At 36.5% G+C, this 24,738-nt stretch overlaps 1 protein-coding gene across 1 annotated transcript in view; it reads right to left on the bottom strand.

Moving 5' to 3' along the window:
* Nucleotides 1–24,738, bottom strand: part of SORCS2 (sortilin related VPS10 domain containing receptor 2) — a 612,056-nt gene that overhangs the window by 12,391 nt on the left and 574,927 nt on the right. Inside the window, exons 16-25 of the mRNA XM_026054819.1 lie at nucleotides 23,014–23,134; nucleotides 21,252–21,385; nucleotides 20,516–20,644; nucleotides 18,888–19,059; nucleotides 15,229–15,415; nucleotides 11,063–11,196; nucleotides 9,831–9,954; nucleotides 7,878–7,990; nucleotides 6,063–6,188; nucleotides 1,079–1,178 (exon numbers count right to left, since the gene is read on the bottom strand). Coding sequence (XP_025910604.1) covers nucleotides 1,079–1,178; nucleotides 6,063–6,188; nucleotides 7,878–7,990; nucleotides 9,831–9,954; nucleotides 11,063–11,196; nucleotides 15,229–15,415; nucleotides 18,888–19,059; nucleotides 20,516–20,644; nucleotides 21,252–21,385; nucleotides 23,014–23,134 — 1,340 coding nt within the window. The remainder of the gene's footprint in view (nucleotides 1–1,078; nucleotides 1,179–6,062; nucleotides 6,189–7,877; nucleotides 7,991–9,830; nucleotides 9,955–11,062; nucleotides 11,197–15,228; nucleotides 15,416–18,887; nucleotides 19,060–20,515; nucleotides 20,645–21,251; nucleotides 21,386–23,013; nucleotides 23,135–24,738) is intronic.

Genomic DNA, 24,738 nt, shown 5'->3' on the forward strand with positions numbered 1-24,738 from the left:
TCTTTTAATTCCAGATTTTTGTGCTGGCTAATGAACGTTCTCTCTTTAAGTGAGTGATTTCTACAGTGACCAGACTAGATGCTGCAGAGAAACTGTAGCATGATACTACATTAATGAGGCTAGATAAAAAGATACCTTTGTCTTTTACAGGGAGCTGACAGATAAAATATCACTTATATCAGCATTTACATAAATTGATTGTGGTCAGCTAAGGTATTCTGCCACAACACATTTGAGTAACAGACAAGAATATATTATGGGAGATGATACACAAAGATTACAGGACATTCTCATAGGAGGTTCTAGTTAAAGCTGAACCTTCTGGTTAAAGCATCACTTTAACACATCTCTGTTCAAAATATACACGCATGAACACACACTCTCTTCAATCAGTTTCTAACTACAGAGTGAATCCAGAGGTGCAGAAAATACATGCCAGCAAACCCTGTTTCCAGTTGTTTAAACAGGAGAAGGTAGCTCGTATATCTCAGGATAGGATTGGCAATGCAGTGCAGCGCTGTGTGGAGACCCTACAGCAAGTTTCAAATCAGTTGATCTGTCTATGGGACACAGCTTGGTGTCATGCAGAGATACAAGGCTATGTTCCAGATGCATGGAGTTTTATTAGCAGAGTTAATGACAGCTGAAGTAAGGAAGCTCTGCTTTCTTGGCAGCTAATGCAGTCAAAGTGCCTTTAAGTTCGTCAGGTGGCTTTTTTTGAAGCCAGGTTGGCTCTTCCTTCATGGCAGTGTTTTGTTCAGTATAATCATTTACTTAATGCCATGGTTATACAGAAAAGAGCAAGAGTGAAACAGCGGGAAGAAGTTTCTGATACAAACCACAAGGTATGGTGAAATTAAAATATGTAAGAAAGATTTATTTGACGGTGATAACAAATACCAAGTGTGTGTATATGTATGCATATATGCATGTGTGTGTATATTTACATACACACACACACACACATATATATAAAATATATATATAGATATAGATATGGAGATTTTCTCCTTAGCCTATCAGAACTCTAACAGTCATTCACAGGTTGTTCTGTTGGGAGCTTTGTTTATATATTTACCTGAACCGGAGTCAGCTAAAGTCACTAAGACCCAGTATCCTCCCCTCAGAAAGAAACTGATGTTGTGTGCATTCAAGGCCTGCTTTATAGCCGCTATCCTCTGAAAATATAAGAGAGAATGTCAGATGTCTTTCAGTTGGTTCTACTTTGAGAAACTCAGTGTTCTAAAAAGTAAAACCTCTGGTTCATTATATGGTGAGAAACTCAGTAAACACTTGTCAACAATGAGTTGAAATCTTAAAGAAATTCCATATTTAAAAATCATGCAAAACTCTGCAAATGGTAAATGTTGAAAATGTCAAATCTTTATAGCCAAATCTTTCTTTCTGCTTACTAAATCCTTTACATTTACCCATTATGTGACAGACAGTATCTCATTTACATGCACTGTTGCATTTACCTCAATCATAACTCACACAATGCATAATCCATATTAAAAACTTTATCCATTCCTCTAACCATATCAGCAGATGAGTTGCAATATCACTTTAGATTTCTTGCTATGAAAAGTAACTATTTGACAGTGAACTGTACGTCATAATTTAACTCACTTCCTTAGCTATAATGGGATGGATTCCATTTATATCCAATTTTTGACAGTATTCTGTACAAAGACATACTTCCATCCATGTGGAAAAAATTAGGATTCCTCCTATTTTTCTCCAGTGGACAGAGCATACTAAAATATGGGCTCTCTCATTTTTACGGGGCAGAACCATTAAATATACCATCATATCCTAAGCCCAGATGACAAATTGTCTGAATTTTCCCTTTCACTTGCGTCTTCAACATGGGTAATTTTCTGAAAGATCAAAGCCAGTTTTATAGTCCATGCCTTATAATTCAGGATACGACTTCCCACAGGATGCCAAATTAGAAATATACTTTATATCCATGAAAACTTCAAGAGCAACTTCTTTTATGATATTATCAATTATGGTACTCATTTCTGACAAGCCTTTGCAGTATAATAGATAGAAATCCTTGCAGTATCCCTCACATTACAGACAGAGACTTCACAAAAGTTCAAATTCGAATATCCTCACTCATATTGAGGAATATCTAACTTCTGAACTGACTTTATTACATTTTTTGTGGGGTAATTATTCAACATAAGGGTGAAACAAGCATGGCCTCACTTATTTTACAWGAAAATTACTCCAGATAGTTCTTAACTATTTATCTTCTTGTCCAAAATCTGAAAAGAGAATACATATCACAACTATATTGATTAACAGACTTTAAAGCGATGCTGAAATAGTTACTCGTCTCTGTCCAAGCTCGTTCACTCATTCATAGGACACAATGCAAGAGGGACAACTGCTTTAGGCTAATCTAACTTTCAGGCACTAAACACAATTACTGAGCCCCATAACTTATTTATAGATATATCATATTTTCCTGGCAGGTACTTAAGGAATCCAACATTTGCTTTGGCTTTTGTTTAAGAAAAACTTGTTCACTATTTCTCTATCCATCCCTGTGTTCTCACCCAGACCTGTTTGAATTACACTTCCAAAGGTCAAAGATTTGAATCTAATTTCTCATTTTTAACTGTGAATCCAGSCAAAGGCTTGTGTACTTGTATAACATTGATGAATGTTTCAGTATTCACTGGGATTTTTATGCCATGAGGTATTTATTGAGCACAGCAACGTCACCTCTCCAACTTTTTAGAAAACAAACTCCGTGTTCTGAGCTCTCCAGAGTCTCTAAGTTAAGGTACTTATATTAGCATTTTAATTGTCTATCTTTTTTTCTGTATGCTTTCCAATGATAAAATTTGAGAATGTAACTGCAATGGCTCCTGTACTGTGGTATCAGAAGGCAAAAAAMCAAACAAACAAAAAAACCCCCAACAACAACAACAACAAATTTCACTATTCAAACTCTTACCCATCTGCTACATCCAGGGATCTTACTTGCTCATTCTGCCAAAGCAACTCATTGGAATTTTCATTTAGTAGCTTGTCTAGATAGATCCCTAAATCTTCTTCAGAGTCATTGCTTTCCTATAATTTTAATGCACTTTAATTTACTCTTTCAAATGGATTCATCCCACCTGATATTAGATGTGTAATGAAAGTGTTTAAATTCAGAGACCAAGTCTTCCTCCGTAGTCAATGATAAGAACAAAATAATTCTGAAATTGCTATGCTGTTAAAATCAGGTGACAACATTCTCAGTCTTTATTTCTACATGCATAAACTTATGTTTGAAAGAAAGTGGGCTTTTGTCTGAATGGAAACAGACTACAGAATTATGCAAAGGGCTCTTCTTTACTACTATACTTTCAGCTTATTAACAGTCTTTGTATTGCCGGCTACTTTTATCAGTATTAACTTTTATACCAGATCACTAATGAACTTAATAAATAGCCTCAGATCATATAAATCCATGTAGAATGCCACTAGAAACTCCCCCAAGGAGGTGCTCTCTGCCTGACCTAGAAATTATTGCCTTTAATGGACCTTCTGAAATCACATAGTATCCTAAAACTAAAAGGTTTTCTTCCAAGAACAAATGGGTTCTCTTTAAGGGAACGCATTTCATAACTAAGTCTAAGGTAACAATTTTAAGGGCGTCTCAGCCCAATGTGCAGAAAACATTCTGAGTTAAAGAGGAATCCACACAATAATTTCAGAACATAGATGTGAGAGCTGGCACTAGCACCACAATAAATAATATCCTTTCAGTGAAACACGAGAAGAGGGAAGTGTTAAGGGCCTTCAAGATTGTCTTCTCTTACATTCATCTTTAAACAAGTGTTACTATGAGTCCTTTTCTATTGACTTAACCAGTTACTGCTTGTAAGTTTACATAGGGTATATTTTAAAGATATTTCCTGAGTCACAGTGGATTCTGATACAACACGTATTTTATCAAAACTTGTGCCAGTCAATTCTAAATCAACAAATTTATATGCACGTCAACAATTAGTGTCCCTTAGCAATAATAGAAAAATAGAAATTTAGGCAGCTTGCTCAGAAGTCTGGCTCTACAACCTGCGCTCTTTAAAACAATCACAGTGTTGGGATTGAGACTAGTATACTTGACTTTTTCATTCCATAGCATACGTTGCAATATTTGCTTCCTTTGTTCCTTCATTTGCTCCTATTTTCTGTATGGGTAATCTCCAGTGACCACTGGTGTGACCTGGTCCAACCTAACAGTGTCAGAAATGTACAACTCTTCTCCAGATTACAATTACTTTCACCTTTCACTGCTTCTGTAGTTCCAGAAACCCTGGGCAAGGTCAGGTCTTAAAGGGGGGGGACTATTTATTATAGAAATTGTGCCCTGCTAAAGTACTGTACTCTTCCCCATAGTCCCACTGAACAGAAGTTCTCCCAAATCATTTGCAACATGTGATTGTTCTTCTTTACTCTTTAGAATAAGTAGCAGGATATTTTCTACATAAAAATGAAAAAAAACCTGAGAATATAATTGAATATAACTGATGATATACTTCAAGCTGCCTTGAAGCACAGCACTAATAACAGTTGAGATTTAAAGGGAACTAATACACATAACATTTTGCACTAAAATAAAAAGTTAGCAGAACCCAAGGGTCTATCATCATCTGTTTTTTTTAAATTATTAAAGGCATCCTTTCCATATTTGCTTGGAATAAATGAAAACAATTTCCTTTAAAAGCTGCACCTCACTTCTTGAAGAAGTGGAAAGATTCAAAGAATTTTCAAGTGGTAATACACACATAGTTCATGATGGGCTTACTACTAAAATAATTACCTATTAAAATCAACTATTTCCTGCAATATARTTATGATTCGGACTCCCAGAAATTCTGACTATGATTACAGAGGGAAAGCAGTAAGGTTTGGGGGTTGCAGTGGAGGGGAAAATTCTGTGCATTCACACCATTCTCTGTGTATTTTGCAATAAAACACCTGTTCATTTACTTGAACAACATCAAAATACTCCTTTGGACCTTCTCAAGTGTACCACATCAATTCCATGCACAATCTACAGGTATCACGGTAATCTGAAGAGCTTTGTCTTACCTACTTTTCCAGCTCTTTGGATACTGTGACCTCATTTCAAAAAGTGGTAAAATGCCCTTTAAAATTAATGATACCTTACACTGTTATTCTCCATAACTTGCAAGACTTGAATTGCAAGATACAAGTACAGAGTTGAGATCTGCTCCTTCTCTGTCACGACACAAGAACAAGTATCATAAATTCCAAACCAGAAGCAAGGGCCAAACAGTAACCTGATTTCCTRCTGGCCTAGGGTCTTTTATTACAGAGGAGATATGGTTTGGAAACAGGTAGGGAGAATCTTATGTCTGATTTTCATTGCTGTGTTCACTGCACTGGTTTCTTGGTACCTGAAAAKGATATTTGCTCATAAAGGCAGAAGCTACCTGCTTGATGCTCTTTACAAAACAGGTCAACTATTAAGGTTCTATTTCAATTGTATCTGAAATCTAATTTGCTTCTAAAGACAGTGAAGAGATGGTTCTTGCCTCTTTAGAAACACCAATGTTCAAAATACACCTTTTGTTCTACTGTATCTTCACAGACTGGMATGCCATCACTGTTGTTTCTGTTTAAAAAACATATCGGTATTAATTATTCTTGAGAAATACAGTGATAACAGTAAGCACTAGTTTCTGCTGGGGAGAAGAACATGTGCTGTTGCAAAAGTACTGTATGTCTGCAAATGCATCAAGAGGGACTGACGCTAAGTCTATCATAGGCTGGCACCGAGTGAGATGATAGATAATTGCTTCTTCTCCCTCTTCTCATGTGGTAGGATCTATCCTTGAATACAGAAGATGCACTATACACTGTCAAACACAACAGTCATAACTGTTCGCATTTATGTCTCTCTTCAGAAGGGAATTTCATGAGGTTAGGGAGCACCTCTTAATTCCAATAAAAACAATGATAGTACAGCCATTGATTTCAAAGTAGGATGAAGATTGTCCTAACTAGACATACATTTCTCTGATTACCTTATCACTAGTTACACTCCTCTTCCTCTTTGGTTGGTTTGCTGGTAGTAGCACATGCAAGTCAGCTGTTGTGGGCAGACCAGGTTTCACAACCGTCACAAGTGTTTCTTCAGGTATATTAGTTTCCTGTGCAGACAAATGTATGTGGTAAATTAGAAGACAGTGTGCTTAAATTTTTCACTTCTAATACTTTGTAAAATACATAAGTAATTCCATATAGGTCTCTAAGTCTTTGGTGTTCAGATCCTTAACTTTTAGAGTGGATTATACAGGAAGATAAATTATGAATAAAGCCCAATATTAATTAACTAAAATGTGAGTGGCTCTTTGCAGATTTGAAGTGTTAAACATTGTTATCACATCAAAGAGTTTTAGTGGCATCATGGAAAGAGGCAAAACTAAGAGATATGCAGTTTTAGCAAAACTCTAATGGTTGCATATTTTTAGGGTAGCTTTAAAAAAAATCCTAAGTGATTCAGGATCCTTTGTGGGCCATTCAGACGCTTAGTAGACTTAAAAGGGCATATTCATTATACCTAACTTTAGCTTAGGGAGGCTACTTTTCCATGTGTGTTTAATTGGCAGAGAAAAGTCTTCCAGAGAGCGATTTAAAGCACCTAGGTTCAGTTCCTGAAACTGTTCTTTATGAAAACCTGCACCCCACCCACCCCACTGAAAGTCAAATGCATCCCTTTCCAAATAAGCTTTTGCGAATTTTATTTTTAGTCCCATATTCCTCACTGTGTTATATAAGACAGTGTCAAAATTCTAACGACAACACCCTGGGCATTTCTCAGAAATTCCATTAAATTGTTCATATGCTTTTGCAGATGATTTAGTAGGTATTAAAATTCACAGGCAATTCTATAAGGGAGCTAATTATTTGTTTGACTGACCCTTGTTATGGAATGAGTTTAAGCTGATAAAAGTGGGAATTTATTTTGATTTTACATTTAGTATGTGAACCTAAAAAAGCAGGAAATGGTATGAATTCAAAATTCCAGATCCTGAATTCYCATATGCACTACTGCAAACTCCCCAAAAGTCCAGTGACTTCACTGGCAAAACCTGCACAGTAAGGCTGAATCTTTCTTCACACTAAAACCTTTTAAAAAAAACTGTCAACCCACAACTCAGTGATATTCTCCTCATGAGAGTCAGCATGCGCATACTCCATTGCTGGCAGTGTGTGTATCTGAAGAATATAGTTCTAGAGCTCTCTGGTTTTATGGAGTGCTCTTTATTTATGCCACAGAACTGCTGCATGACTTTGTACTTATATTTCATCTACAGGATTCAACTTTTCCCAATCCATATTTCACTTGCAAACATGATCTAAAAGAACGGCTGTAGCAAATACATGCTCGTGCATTTTATGTAATTTTCAAAGTTACACATATGACATTTTATGTTCTTGTTGTTTTGCTCTGTTTTTTACAACGAGACCAAGTCTTTCATATTACACAGTACCCTTTATTTAACCCCTAGGTATATCACATTTAAGCTACTCTTCTACTCTTCCTGTTTTGGAGTCAGCACTATTTGCCAGTACAGCTATCCCAAATCCCAGAGACCAATATTTAGCATTAATTGCCAATTAGGCTGTGTTACAACTAAAATTTCTGTACTACAGTATCATCATCCACAGACTGCATGTAAAAGTGACACTAGGCTCAAACTTGTTTGAAATGTGGCTCATGGGGTTCATTTTATTGTTTTGTGCTGCCTACATTTTTCTAAATGAGAAGGCACCAACTTAACCTTCAAGCTTTATGACTGGAAAGGGAGCATTTTATGAGCAGTTTGAGAGAGCACCTTTGCAAGAAGTCGTGTTACTAGTCGCCCTATGTCTTCCCGCCATTCTGGTACGTTGGGGTTGTACATGTCCAGGTGCTTAGTAAACTTCAGAGAAAGAACATGAAAATGATCTGGAATGGCAAAAGAAACATTTTTGAACAATTAACAAACAGGATTGCAAAAACAGTTTTGTAGAAATAAAAGCTGAAAATATATTTTTGGTATTATTTTATGCGCAGTGTTGCAGTACTTAGGAAACCTATTGTTATGTGTTGTTCAAAAAGAAAAAAATGACAAACCCTTCCCCAAGGAGTCTACAGTCTAAACAGCATGAAGCAAGATTACACTCCTGTCAGTCAGTCAATTTCTTTCTGTATTTTCCTCAACATCATCAAATTTGTGCCTAAAGATAAAAAGGCAATAAGAAAAAAAACAAACAGATTTACATTCATGGTTTGGGGTTATAACCTTCCCAATAATTTTCCTTAAGAAAATACACCACACAAACATGGTTGGTTTCTTTTATTTTTAATGGGAACGTGCCAATGGAATCTATTCTCACTGAATCATAAACATCTGGTTTTTGCTCATTTCATGTTCCTGTTTTTCATGCAAAATGAATACTTTACGTATTCTATAAGCTAGCTATGAAAATAAGAACAGAAATGATAAGCCAAAGGCTAACTACTGCCCTCTTTGAAAGTAAAAATAAGATACACTCACAACATTTTTGTGGATATTGTCCAAAATATCTGAAATGCTAGAAATGGGCTATTCCTCAGTAAACAGGCCTCTAACAATCTTCCATTTCTCCTTATAGGCTCATTGGAAGAACACCTGAAGAACTTAATACAGAGCAAATAAAAGAGATCTTTTGGAATGTATGAATGATTCAAACCTGGCTTCCTGAACAGTTTAGACAGAGTCATATTTTAATGGGATTTTTTGAAGGATTTTTTTTTATTTTGCTCGTGACCACTACTTTCTTGCTCTTTGTGTCAGGATTTGGGAATGCTAACAGTAGAAGCAACGTTGGAAAGCCAAAGTCATTGAACTAGTCACGCTAATAGGGTTATATTTTTAAAGCTTTCTAAAAAATGGATGCACTTACAAGTGGCAGAATAAACATTAAATCGATTTATCCTAGAAAAGGGGAGGGTTCATAAAAGCTCTGTTTAGCATAAGTGTGGTTTTTACCATTATTTTACATTAATAATACTAAAAGCAAAAATAACAGAATCTTCTTTCATTGTTCAGACAATAGAGATGTATCATTTCGTGCATCTCCAGGATATAGGAAGGCTTTTAGATCTGCATAAAAAGAAGCTTTCTTAGATATTGCAGTTGCTACATGTTACAGCACAAATACAAATGGATATAATTCCTCAGCACTACATTTTTCATGGTATATCATGCCTTGTCACCCCATTATATGACACAGCAAAACACACCAGGACATAACTCAAAACAAGAGCTGAAGGGTTACACAGTATTTACAGGAGAGCTATATTTGATCCAGACTCTCAGATAAACATCCAAAGGACAGGTTCCCTCATTGTGATAAAAGGCAATTATTTTACATTGTTTTTATTGCTGAGAGTATATACACAACTAAATTTTCTCTTTTCAGAGGTATTAAAACTATTGTACTTAGGGATTCTAACAAATTCTCTAGTCATAAGCCAAAATGCTACTTTAGTGCTATTGTTCGATATAGGGTTTGGGAGCTACAGTAACATTTTCCATAAGCAAAAGAAACAAAGGATTTCACAGGAAACCATTCCATACAATCACACTATTCAACTTCGCAGGGTTACCTAAAGAACAGTTCAGCCCTTTAAATTTAGAAATTAAACATGGCATTAGAAATAATTTTACCACAGGTTCCATTTGCTAAGTGCTGGTTTAAGAGGTATACAATGTAAGTATGTGCGACAAACAAAAATATTGAACAGAAGTAAAGTGTCTTACCAAAAACGTGGACAACCTTTGAATCCTGAAGCATGGAATTCCCACAGGAAGCTTGCACTGTAACTCTGACTTCACCTGTCTCAGCAAACCTTGCCACCAAAAAGCTCTCCAGTGTAAGAAGTGGCTTTAAAAACAAGAAAAAGTTCAAAGTAGATTTTTAGCAAGAACCATGAGAATAGTGTCTGAAGTGGCARTCATCAAAAATTTTCAGCAAAAAAGATTTCACATGAATTATTTTCTAGAACACTAGTCAATATTTTATTAAATGGCTCAATTACAATTTTCGACATAGGAAATTCCTTTCTCTTAATGGATTCTCTATATACAGAATCGTTGCCAGATTGGGCAAATATTTCTTTTAGAATAATTGGCAGAGCATTAGGCTTTGATTCAAATCCCACTGAAACAAATGGATTTTGAATCAGGCTCACAAAGCTTTACAAGATCATATTCAATGAGCCATTTGCCTCAAAAAATGTGAGCTATAGTTAAGATCAAATGGATTAATTCTGTCAGCTTCCAGCATGACCCATGGAAGTTCATCAGCCTACTGTAACTTTAAGGTGGAGCTGAGATATTGTTTCCTGACCACACCTGGATGAATTACAAAACCCTCCACAACACTGGCGTGCCTGTTCTAACTGTGGCCGAGCCAATAATAACAAACAGATACAGGCCAGGATTATGGTAGATAGCACATTTACAAGAAGAAAGTTCATTGTGCTTATCTGAAAGTATTCCTGTCTCAGACACTGCTCTTACTCTCTCTCATGAGGAAAATATTTTATTTATCTATTATTAAAAAAAAAAAATCTTAAAAAGAATTAACCCAGCTAGAGAAGAAACATTCCAGATAGAAATACTTGGATATTTATTGCTTGAGGGTATTTGCATCTAGTCTTTCTATCCCCAAATATCATTATCTTGTTTGAATGCTCTTACTCTTTTGATACTCTTTTAGACAGGAAATGGTCCATAAATTTAAATCAATTCTAAAAGGGAAATTTCCATTTTCACATAAGTAGCAATAAAGCAAAATGAACAGCCTAAAATATGCGATTAAACAATGGGATTCAGGTATTGTTTGTCAGAGAATATAACCAGCTACGTGGAATGAAAGATGGTCTACATGAAGTCATGTAAGGTGAGAGTATTTTTGTTAGAGTAAAAAGTGTCACTCCATCTTTATTGGAAAGAGGTTGAAAATAATCTCAGTCAAACTATTCATGTACCTGAAGATTGTCTCCTATCCACCAGTAGAAGACTGTCAAATTAGGGTTCTTGGGCAATATGATGGCTGTCAGATTCACCTCCTGGTTTCTGCCAATGACTGGAACCACTTCCAAATTTAAAGCCTGCAATGGAGCTGGAAAAAGTTCCCAAAATATCACTAAACAAGAATCCATCAATTTACCAATGCCTCTTTCACTAAATGCCTCTCACCTCCATAATGGCCTGCACAAGGACCTCACTAGGTCCTGAACTTATTTTTCCCTCCTCCTTCTACAACTGTCTGGAAAGGTATGTTTGGAAGGACTGCATTTCAGTCAAACTTAAAAAAATCACAAACAAAATCCTAGAGCAATGTGACAGATGAATGTACTTCTACAACGTATTTTTCTGTGTGCATGTCCAGTTCTAGAGACCAAAAATCAAATATACTCCAGTTAAAAAGAGGAAAAGGCAATCTCAGCTTTTTTATTTAAGCAATGAAAGATCAAATGAACAGAAATCTAACAAACCTCTCAAACTGCTAAGGGAAAAGCAGAAAACTGAAAAAGAAAGTTGCTTACTGTTCATTTTCATTACAAAATATCAGCTGTTAGGCTCATATCATACATAATCTCTCATTAATGCATACTTTAAAATAAATATGTACAGTGGGAGCATTTCTTTGCAAATCAAGAGATAACCTCTGTACACTAAAACGGGCTTTTAGAATAAGTTTATTCCTTTCTGAACTTTTGCCTACGAAGGCTGAAAACATTATTATAAGTATTTATATAAAATGTATAAAAGAAATTCATCACTAAAATGTTTTTACGTGCTTCTTAATGTTGTACATGTAGTTTGCTTCACAGTACAGTAATACTATTGAAAGAAAAGCTCTGTCTCAAGAGTTCTCTGTTTATATCTTTTTCAGAATGTCCAAAGGTAAAAGATTTATAATATTATAAAGTGATAACTAGAATTTCTTAACTTAAGTTGCAGATTCTATTCAGGATACCAAAGTACTGTACAGTCCAAAATGCATTTATTACATAGAATGAATACTAACCCACTAATATTTGTTCTAAGTATCTTTTAACTCATTCAAAGGCCTTTCATCTCAATTCAAACTTAAAGGTACTCACATTGGTCCAGGGCCTTTCTCTTACTCTCTTTCATTAACTGAATCATTGCCCATTCACTCTGACTAGGAGATTAAACCTCTCTGAGAGCAGGTAGCCTGAATTCTACACACCCTGCTTTTTTCCACTTCACTTCTACCAGACTGTTTGCTGCTTCACTGGAACATAAGATACTCTATTTTTATTCTGCGTTTTCTCTGATGACTGTCTAAACATTTAAGTGAATTCAAGAAATACTGGGTGTTTAAACAATTGGTTTCTTCAGCACCTTCTTTGTGAAATTGAATTAAAACACTCCTCCCATTGCTGGTGTCTTGGGGAAAATTCAGAAACTGTAGGAATTCCATTAAATCTGTTATTCCTCAAAATAAGTTTTCTTTCTGATAATACAAATTAAAAAAGCCTGGAAGGAATCTGAATCACTGTTTTGATTTTGCAATACATTTACTTTTTCTAAGAGGAAATTGATCATTTTGAGATATGGTTTTGGTCCTGAAGAAGGTCAGTTTCTTTTTCAAATTTTTTACAGGGTCAGCTGTTTGGCACTTGAATCATGCCCGATTTTACAGTTTGCCATTCCTATACAGTAAAGACCTAATAATAATTATTGTGACTCCTTCCATTTGTCTGAGTTACACAATTCCAGAATGTATTTGAATGGGTTTCTTTGTGTAAAAATCATGATAGTGCCCTTGAATGTATAATTAGGAATGAAATTGAGTTATATGATTTCTGTTTAACCAAGCTACAATTTCAGTACATTTTTCAAAGCTTCCTGATTCTCCATATCAATTCCTACAACCTCCGCCTTTCACATTCACAGACTACAGGGATCATGGTTTCAATCACACAAAAAAGAAAATGTATGCCTAGTCCTTCTTCAGTTTTTTTTTTATTCTGGGTTATCTACTCATATTTATACTATCAAACTTGCTCTAGTTTCTCTTGCAGTTTATTACCAAGTTGTAGATTTTGTGCTGTAGATTTTGTGCTCTGCATCAGGAAGCATAATCTGGATCACAAACCAAAGTTTATTTAATTGTTCTTCAATACAGGACATTCCATACTGACAGAATTTGACAGGAGCCAAAAACAACGCCTTCATCATTCGCCCCTCATAAAGTCTACTGGGAATACATCAGGAGGAGAGAGTGAAAACTTAAGAATTTACGGACAATTCTGCTTTCATGATTTTCCACAACGAAAAATTACCTTGAACCAACGTTTCTCTGGAATGTGAAAATATCGGTTTAATTAGTGATAGTTAATTTCCTCAAATATTGTAATTTATTTAGAAAACTAAACTGTGTAAATCAAATACCAAACATTTATTTAAGCAGGAAGGGTATAATCTCTCCATGATCCTTCTATATCGTATGCAATATCCAAGGGCAAGCTCCAGATGTGCTCAGAAATTAACCAACAAATCTGCTCTTAGCAGTCCATCCTGTCTGAGTATTTCAACACCAAAGTCCTTTAAGGCAGCGGTCATTTTATTCTTGTAAACTGCCACAGGCTCTGCAATTTGTAAATCCACTGCATAAAACACAATTGGCATCTTTTATTTTTACTGTTTATCCAGATGTAGGCCAAATCGGAAGCACATTTTGAGAAAGCAATTGTTCAGCTTTCCATCAGGGCTTGTTACTGCTTGTCATTCTCTGAACAATAAGAAGAAATTCTCCCTGGAGAATGTTACACAGTTTTTGCTGTTCATTGCTTGTACAGATCTACCAACTACTTCGGTGCTTAATCTCCCTCTCAGCACTTAGAAGCTCCTAAAAAGTAAAAGTAAAGCCCTAAAAAGTAAAAGTAAAGCCTTAAGTAAATTCTCCAACTCCGGAGCTGTAAAATGCTATTACTAGATTTAAAAAACAAAACACAATACAATAAACAACAAAGAAAAATATAATGCAACTGAGGCAGAGAATTAGTTTCTGATCCTTTCCATTTGATCTCAATAGCAGTTTTGCCATTAACATTAACGGATTGGTCTCCATCCGGTTAATTGAGGCAGAACTGGAAAAACTCTGGATTCAGGGACACTGAATAGTAAAATACAGAAACATCAGCAGTTACTAGACAGGCTGGCATAAAACACACAGATTTGTGCACAGCTTTGTATGTGGTTTCAGTGCTTTCTATTGTTTTGAGATTAGTGATAGAAGATACCACTCACAACGGTGGGAAACAGATACCTGGAGAACACAAGATGAGTATCTTTTCTTTTGATGTTACTTGTTTCTGAGTTTTTGACAAATCTGAAAAAAGGCAAAGCCATAGTTGTCTTGAATCTTGAAGGAAGAGAAAAATTCAGTTCCAGTTATGAGTTTCCTTCTTAATTTTAATTATGAGATGACTGAGGTACATTAAGCTTCTGATGGTGCATGATATTCCCAGTGCTGTGCAGTTCTTTTCTTTTAAATCTACTTGATAGTTTTTATTTGGATCTTAATTAAGAAGGGAGGGGTAGATTTCTCTGTCAAGTGATACTGCCTGCCAATATATAGTTAAATTCAAGTAATACATTAAAACTCTGTGAGAATAAATTTAACTATCTAAATCTAGATTCAAGTACTTTAATAAGTAACCTGAGTTTTAGAAATGTTGAAACTTTGATTTTTCCACCAATACCTACTTTTAGAAAATCATGTAAGAGCAGATACATTTTTCAGTATGTCGGTTCACTTGCTTCACACAGTGGATGTAGACTGAAGTGTTATATTTTAGCTGCTAAGATTGCCAATGGGGTCTTGAGTCAAGACAAAGGTCAAACCTGAGATTTGAACTGAGCCATGTGTGCTATTTAATGCTGTTCAAAGACTAATAGACCGTTCTTCTCCCAAATCTAAAGAAAACTAACACTGATCTCCTAATACATTAGGTTCACAAGCCCCTGCATTAAGAATATACAGCAGTGCATGACTGTATGAGATTATTGAAAAAAATGTGTTTTTCCTAATTGTGACTAGTAATTTTTTTTGCCCCATAGTTGTCATAAACTTTTTATGAAGCTATAAAAGCAAGAAATCAAAGAGATGACTTACAATTAACTTGGACAAACATCACAGCCTCATCATGTCCAGCAACATTCTCAGCCTTAACCGAGACACGATAAATCCCAGGGTTCTCGTAACGGTGACGAATCGGTTCTCCAGTCATTGTAAGGTTCACATATATTGCCTTAAAGCCATCTCCAAGATCTACCTGGTATTTGGTATTCAATATATCACCCTAAAAGGAGAATATATTAACAGTGTTTTAAATGACCAGAACTCAAATAGACAGGATACATTATTATCACCATTTCTTGAATAACAGCAGCATTTCCAGCACCAGCCAGATGTTTTAACTAGATTGCAACAGTTGCAGTAAAACCATGAAACCCATTACAAAGATTTTGGAGCAACAGATGTTGTGCGCATTAATAGGGATAATATTAATCATCCTCAATAAGGCACTGTCCTAAAATAAAACACCCCAGACTACTAACAAGGCTGTAAGCATTCCRCAACACAGAAACCACCTTTGCCTAATGTGTCTGGACATTAACCAGCACAATGGTGCAAAGCAACCCCAAGTTCTAGGGTTATGCTCATATGATTGCAAACATCTGAGTATTGCTGTTTAGCAAATTACCACTCATCCAGTGGCCTGTGTTAACTGACCAACCGTGAACTTCTAACCTACGCAAATATAAAGCAAAATTAATTGGTTTAGACCATCTTCACAGCACCTTGTAATTACAGCCTCTCTATATGGCCTTTAAGACCCAACCTAGTACGCTTGCACAGAGGTATACTGCATTATACAGAACTACTAGCACATTTAGAACTAATATGTTYTACTGCAAAATTAGATACATGCTTAATGAAGCAGAGAACTGAGCTGAGTTTGGAAAAGAACTTAAAAATCCAATCAAGTATTTCTGCTACTTCAAGCATCTCATATGCTTTATAATTCACAATACCTTTAAATATTCCTTTAAATGACACTGTCTTCCAAAAGTTGGCCCTAAAATACTGCAACGACTGATACTGTTGTCAGAGGCACCATCACTCATGTTGCTACAGTGTGGCTGCTGTGGAGTAAAGTCAGGCCTGTGCTGTGTGGACTGGCCATGTGGATGAAGCCTGAGGAAAATTCATTCTAGCTGTCAAAAGCAATGCTTTCTTAATACTGTGGCTCCAGCAGCAGTGCTGGCTTAGCATGCTTCCCTTCTTCCTCTGCTGTCTATAATATGTTCTTGCTCTTTATGCCACAGTACATTGCCATCACAGTTGTGCAACTAAAACAGGTTGCGGGGCCAGAGTTGGTAGAAAATTCTCTGTATTGTGAAAACACAGTGTTGGTCTTACAATTTTCATTGCCTCCAGGAAAGGAATTTATACATTCATACACTTGTCAGGTGACCTGAATGGCAATCAGACTAGAGAAGGATTGCAACCCATCAAAGTGTTCAAAAACTACTTTCACATGAGCTGCTCTCTGAAACAAGTCTACATCAGAACTTCATCCCCAAAGGCAGCACTAACGTAAAATCAAAGTAGGCAGCAAAGCCTRGAACTTTCAAACCCTTGTATCACACAAGGAAAGAATACTTGTTTGGAGGTTTTTTTCTACTTTTATTATTTTGCAATTTCATTGATTTTCTTCCATATGAAAGAGCAATGCTTGTAATTTAAGAGAATACTCATAATAAGGAACCTGTACAGTTATCAAATATCTAAACCCCATGTTTCAACATACACAAAGGACCTTGAAAGTGCCTTAATGTGAGCATCTTTTTTCCAAATAACATCTTTCTTTTGACAACAGACGGGTAGAATTTAGCAGACGAGACAATATATTATTAGTTTAAAGCACAAGAGATGTCTTCTTGCCAGCAATGTGCCGGTAAGTGCAATCTCTTTAGATGACATTAGCTTGCAAACAGTTCTTGCTTGCTGTTTCTTATGCCAGCAAGTGCACATGCATATTTTCTCCAGGTGAGAGAGGAACAATATATAGTGTTGAGAGCCAGTAGATGCAACTTTCTCCTTATGTTTTGCTCTAACTCCTTTCCTAATGTAAAGATGCAAGTGCAGTGTTCAAAACACGAAGCCCACTTCTGTTTCCCTGGCCTGGGAAGAAAGATAGTAATGGACAGATAACAAAAGAGTCACATAGGAAAAATGCAGCTAAATCTAACAGGAATTGGGCCTTCCCTCCAATTCCACTGAAAATAGTTATTTTCATGGCATTCGTTATTCATACATCCAGCCAATATAATATGGAAAAAATAATTTTATTCTTATTAATTCTGAAGTCACTTTCACAAAGAGCCCAAAAAGAACTGACACCTGCTTTCTTTACTCCCTGATGCCTGGCATTCCTGCACCTAGCAACATGCATTCATATAAACCAGTAATTTAACACTGTTCTTCAGACAGAGATAGCATGTTTTGGTTTATCTTAGTGGACCTGCTTCTTAAACTCACTAATTGTTATAAATTCTCACGAGACTGCTTTATATATAAAATCTTAAACAATGCGCAGGACATTTGAGTATATTGACTCTTAGCCATAGGGGGCAGCAAACTGTTACATTTCTTGTAAATCTCCATCCAGTTCTATGTACTGAGTAAGCTATCACCAGAAAAGCAAGCATGGGATTCCCTTTCAGACTCCTGGCTTTTGAAGATTTTTGAATAGTTATAAATGTTTTACATATTGACAGAGAGATTCATGAAAGCTTCAGAATCTATACAGTAGGGGAAAAAAGTTCAATTGCCAATCAAAATCATTAGATTCCAAATTACAATCAAATGCTCTACTCTTACAGCAAACACATTTCAAAACTAATTAAGAAAAGAGAAGGAAGTTTAACTTGCCATGCAACTGTCAGTGCACTGCAAGCATTTGGATCCAGAACCTGCTATGTGTTAAGCAGTACTGTGTTCTGCACATAACCCTATTTTATTGATTTTATTACAGAAATAAATCCCAAGTCCCTGATTTATATCACACAGGCTTGCCAAAATGTGTGAATTTACTTCAAGTTCTTGCAAATCAGTGGTGTCAGCCAGGATGTACAATACTCCTATCGCCTGAGCACAACAGTTAGAACCTAGTATCTAAAAAGCAAGCATTAAAGAACGTACCCAGGACAAGCAATACATCTGAAGTTACATACTGCCTTTGGTCAGGGCCTTAGGGCATTGTCTCTCTTAATAAACAGAAAAAATATATATGTCTTTGGCTACACAACTAATACATAATGCACGTTCTTATGCTGTGCTATTTGCTGATTTCTGTAAAGCTTTGCCTGATTCCTTTTTGAAAGGCAGATTTTAAAAATCACTTAAACCACAATATGAAGTGCATTTCTATATAGTTCTCTGATACAACTGGTGAAATTTTCACTCCAAGGAGACTTTGGCACTTCAGTTACTTTGAACGGGGATTTTCCAAGAATTTAATGCCTTTAGGGAACAATGACTGGACATGCAGCAGAGGAGACAAATCCTGTCCTGTGGACAGAACTCCATGGTTCACTGAGTTTACTGAATCGTCAGAACAGAAGTTGCAATACTTAGAGACTCGTTCATCTTTCTCTCAAGCACTAATTAATCTCATACATCAGCAAAGCAGGTAGGAGAGAAATTGGAGTCTGCAATGAACCCTAAACACAGYGAGGAAACTTTCACAAAGTGTTCATTACTACCTGCTCTTGTCTGACAATGAAGGTGATGTCTTCCCCAGGCTTAACAGCCAGGCTTTCTCCTCTGATGCTGATCTGAAGTCCCTTGGGAGCAATCAATGGACACATATGCTGCACTAAGTTCTGTTGCAGGTCTATACCACCTTCACACACATTAGAAACAACTTTTCTGTACCTGCAAAAACAGTAAGCAGCGAGCACAGTGAATTGGAGAYGAGCAGAAGAATGCTTCCAGAGGCACTGAATGCTAGTGTGACAGTTGCTAATGAATAATACTTGGGTTCATCAACAGACAAGATTGCAGCTAATTGAACACACCTTGTAATGCAAAAACTTCGATGATGGATGTTGCCTCTACTAAGTCAAATCTGTTGAAGGAAGAGGGCATGGAGCATGATGAGGATTTTGCTTCCATGCTTTGGAAGGGTCTGTCCCTTCAAATTTAGAAACATGCCTGATCAGTCCACCAGGAACTAGCTATTCCACCATCCTCTCTGCTATACCCTTTCTTATCTTTCAACACTCTTTAATGCTCCAGAGGTCTTGGCTGCTGGATTTTGCTGCCCTTATTTATTAGCAGACTCGGGCCTTAATCCTATCCTATTCTACTTGTGCATTAAATGTGGTGGGCTCAAATCCTAAAGATCAGGAAGAAATTAGACCAAGCAACTCCTGCATTTCCCCAGAACTAATTACTTATCTGCTGCTCTCAAATCTATGCATTTCTTAAAACATTTAAAGCATTTATTTTATGTAACTGTCTAAAAGAGCAAAAAGCCTAGCATTTTTAAGAACTAATAAAGAAACACTTCGAAGTGTACAGTAATTATTTACAGATTGGTTTAACTCAGGTATGTTATTTTTAAGCATCCTTTTAAAATCTGAGTCAGATTTTATTTTTCTGAATTCAAACTTTGTATATCACAGCTGTCAGCCACAACCCAAAAAGCATCATTTTCCTTTGTAAGGCAAATATACACAGAGACCGTGGTTCTATYGCCAGATTTGACATTTCATCATTTGGTTCTCATCTCCACAACCGACAGAGATGAAGTTATGATAAGCCAGAATAGATGCCAGCTGCAAGTTATTCTCAGCACTGACGTCAGACTACACTGTAGTGTATATTCTATGAGCTATTGTTCACGGTTCTCTAAAGTGTTCCTTTGATTCCGCATGTCCCATATGGTTAGGAAAAGAATCTATTCTTTATAGAACTCTTTATTCCTGTGGAAGTGAGAGAGGAGCAGTGGGAAGTTCTCTGAGATGTTACTTATTCCTCACTGTAATTCATTGAATTCATATTGGAAATTGGTCTAAACCAAAGCAAGGTGCTAAAATAAAAGGCTTTGAATGGACATTACTATCAGAAAACTACTGGGAACAAGAACATCCTCCCTCTTTTCAAATGGGTTAGTTTTTGAACCGCTGTGAACATGTAAAGTAATGTTTCTCTCTTTCATGGTTTCTGCACATGATCTAAGTCAGACTCAGAACAGCTTACCACATTTACCATTTTTTACAGTTTGCCTTACTTAAATTTTCTTAAAATCACTTTGTGACCTTTGGTTGGAATATTTTCCCTCACTCTGGAAATCTCTGCAAGCCGGTAGAACATAAAATCAGCTTACCCACTGCTGCTTGTAAATGCCTGCCCCAGCACACAGTCTTCAGGAGGTGCTTCTGGGTTAAACCAAAAGTCAGCAAAACATTTACTAGAGTCCAATTTCAGAGGTGCAGAACGCTCAAACCCATAATCACTGAAAAACATCAACACTGAGTGTGTTACTACCCCTGCTTTATTAGTGAATCTAATTTGGGGTGGATGAGACTACTTCTTTAATAATAAAGGAGAGTTTTTGTAAAACTATCTGCTACCAGCTGAACACACAACTTGATGAAGCCAGTTATGTTTTAAGGGTAATTTCAATGGGAGTTGTGTACACCTGCGGGCAAACTGATTGTAATTACTTTTTCAGTTCTGCAGAATTAACTCTCTTGGGAGCTTAGATTTTTAAAAGGTTTCCCTTGCCATTCAAACCAACACATTTTTCTGTCTTTTGCTTCACTTGCAAATAGAAAGGGTTTGTTTGCTCTATAAATCTAATCCAGTGATCTTTTTTCAAATCTTAATCAATAGAGAAAAACATCAGGATTTGTTCAGTCAGATGAAAAAAACATTTAAAAAATTGCAATGTTTTTAAGAAAAGCAAATACAAAAGCACCCTGTTATTCATATCCACTGCATTGTTTCTTGGTTGTTTGTAGGCCGGTTTGTGCATGGGGAGGGGCAAAAGGAGGGAAATAAAAACATCTCAAAGTAACATTTTACTATTGATAAATCTAAAAGTCCACAGACAGACTCACCATAAGAAGTCAGAGTTCACACATTCACAAACTTTGGATGTGAGAGCTGATGTGAAACTCTTCCCTTTAATGCACCATGATGAAATCTTCCTCTTCCGAAAGCTCCTTTGTTGACCCATGATGCAACGATCACCCTGAACAGCAAAGCACTGGATTTATTGCACACCATAACCTACACCACACAGACGTTGTCTTATGTTGTCACGAGAAAGGCTGGTTTTGTTGCCAAGACTCTGTAAACTTTTATCAACTCTCTACTTAATCATTGATATAGAGCAATCTATAGCAAGTTGCCTATGACAAGACTCTAAGAATGTGACCAATGAATTTGGAACTTGAGATAGACCGTAGAAAAACAGACTCATCAAAGAAGGAAAAATATATATTCAGAATTCTCCCAGTTGAGTCTGCTATTCACAAGACAGTCAGAATTTCTGTTGTGACCCATGGCATATATTCTTCTTTTGACTGAGTGAGTGAAGCACATGTGCTTAAGCCTTCTCCCTTTCCTCACCTCATCACTCTGTGTAAGCTGCATTTGCCTATAAAGCTCTCATATCCACTCTTATCCGCTAATGAGACATTGCAGGGCTGCAGAATATGCCCCATCTGTGGAATTATTTCTCAGTAAAATATATTTCAGGGCACAAATTCAAAGATGTGCATGGAAATTCAAGTGCAATTAAACCCATGTTTCATGTGTGCACAACCCAGGCACAACTCTACAACTGGCTGTTTAAATACTCAAGACTTGATTCAGATAGCTGAAGTTCTATCTAAATCACCATGAATTGGGTAGCTAGTCAAGAGGAAACACCAGGCACATGGTCGCAGATACAATTCAGACTGAATCTAACACTCCGCTGGTAACTGAGCAGCTGCAAGGACTCTATCAAAGTCATTTTAGTAGTTTCTAATTTCTGAAAGACACTTCAGTGTCAGTATCCCAAAATACTTTTATTGTTTAGGTTCAGATCTGCATAACATTCTTAGTGAATACACAGCATTCCCAAATGGAAAGTATAAAATTAGGCATGGGAACTAGCAAATGAGAGTTGGGCAGCTGGAATAATACTGAATAGCATGCAAAAAAGAAACCTGCAGAGAGAGAGAACAAATGTACTGGAAGAATTGTAAACATAATAATCACAATGATTATGAACAAATATGACATATCACGCTTAATGTAAAAAACTCACATTGGGCTCTTTACACAATGCATTGTAAAGAGACTGTAACTGCCCAAAATTGAATTTGGCCAGAGCACCAGGATCAGCACAGCCTTAATACATTACTGCAGAAATGGTATTGCCCACAACAACTGGACTCCACTACATGACTGGTCCACTGACATTATAAATTACTTTTGGAATGGGTCTTACTTATGGCAATTCATATATGAGTACAGTATGTGGTCAGGAAGCTGGCAGAACATATAACTGCATGTTCAAATTGCTTCAATCAATACTACAGATTTTAATTTATGGTATATGCTTGATAATCCAGCAAAACCACCTATTATTATGGCAGACCCCCAAATATACTTCCGTCTTTCCCAGGCTACAGTTCACACTAATAAAAGGAACACAAAATCTTTGCCCATTTTAAACTGTTCTGAAATCAGCAAATACCAACCTAAGGAGATGAAAGCCAGGGAGGTGGCATCCCAGCTCTATTAGAAAACATTTTCATAGCACACAATTCTACATAAATCTGAAAGCTCCTGAAATGTTATGGCCTTTTAATATAAGATTATGAATACCTGTAGATTTGTGAGGTCCCAAGATTCATAGTCATCATCACTGCACTCCCTGGGGAAGGATGGCCTGAAGTCCACCTTCACCAGTTCCCAGTCGGAACGGTAACTAATATGTCCAAAGACTCTGAATAGATCAAAAGCAAGATCTTACAAGAAAGAAATATCATACATTTGAGATTTCAGTTTTTGTTTTTTTCTCCTGATTTCCAYTGGCACGACTCCTTACTAAAAGGTCCATGGCATTTGCTGTTCTTCTTCCTTTTTTTTTTTTAATACATATAATGTGTCTACTTAGAAAACATTTGTCAGTTGTCCATGGAACTCTACAGTGAAAAGATACAGCTCATTGATTAGATATTTCCCCTTCCCAGCAAACTATCTAGGAATTTAATGGAAATATACTACCTTTTCCAACTGGGAACCCAACATTTTTGTCTATTATCTTGTTATATGAAACGCATAGAGATCTCAGATTTTGACCAGAGGTATTAAGGTCATATCAAAGTGCAGAACCTAGGCATCCTAGATTTGATTTCCAGCTCCGCCATTCATTTCTTATGATTATGGACTAACTGCCTCAGTTTTCTGTGACTTGACTTTCATAGCCTTCAAATGGCAATATTGCTATTGATCAAACTCATAGCAGAATCATGAAATTGTATTCATTTCCAAGGAATACTGTGAATGTACACATTGTGCTGGAGAACTCTGACTCTCCTCTTCCCTTCCTGTAAATTCCTTTTTGAAAAAAATGAAAACCTCCCTGCTTAAAAAATCAGGCTTCACTTTCAAAGTGGCCAACATTTTCAAAGTCAAATTTATTTCCAAAACAAAATGGGTAAGTATGACATCCACCAACAAATTACAATAGATAAAGACTCTATTTAGGCAAAAGTCAAATATATTTGTGGTTTGCATGAGAATGTTCAGGCTTATGTAGCTTATTTGCCAAAGAATTTAAGGCTGATTCTGAAGCCAGGAATTTCTGTGCAGTTCATACTGCACAGAGTTCATATTCCAAGCATTCTCCAAACTAATTCACTAATTTTCCTCAGTTTTGTTCAAATCCAGACAGACCAGGAATGGCACAGATTTGCTAAAAGCACTCTGCTGCATACAGTCACTTTTTCACTCGTCCTGAATACCAGGTTCAAAGCAGAACTAGGGTAGACCAGAAGCGAGGATATGGTGGATTCTCTGCAAAGTACAGAGGTAGCAACGTTGCACTAAGACTGTTTCCCAGTAGATGGACAAGGAGCTCCGAAATCTACCACAGAGGCTGAGAACCGTAGAGACTAAAGAGGGACAGTGATTTCCCCTTTTCCTTTCTAGTGTCTCTGCTACTCAACCTTAGTAGAGAGATGTGGATACCATCTATAGATGGCTGCCCATACTGTCCACCTTATAATGACTGAACAATCCATGCTTACAGGAAACTTCACCACACAAGTGCACTTAATTAAACAGAAATATGCATTTCTTTATTTTGTATTTCTTACTCTTTTTTAAGTAAGGGTCTGAGATTAAAGGACTTCGATGACCTACCTTCTTTCTTTTTAAATCTACCTGTGGTTCAGTAGTAGAAACAAAATACACAAAATCTAAAAAATGTAGCTCGGTCGACTGGCTGTAGGAACGCATAGGTGTGTTGTCCCACTTCTCTCAGCTGCAGGACTATTTTGCATTGAGAACTACAGGGCTGGTTCCTTTTTCTGGTTCAGTTATATC

The sequence above is a fragment of the Apteryx rowi genome, unplaced genomic scaffold (assembly GCF_003343035.1).
Source record: "Apteryx rowi isolate R43461 unplaced genomic scaffold, aptRow1 scaffold_97, whole genome shotgun sequence".
Lineage (NCBI taxonomy): Eukaryota > Metazoa > Chordata > Aves > Apterygiformes > Apterygidae > Apteryx > Apteryx rowi.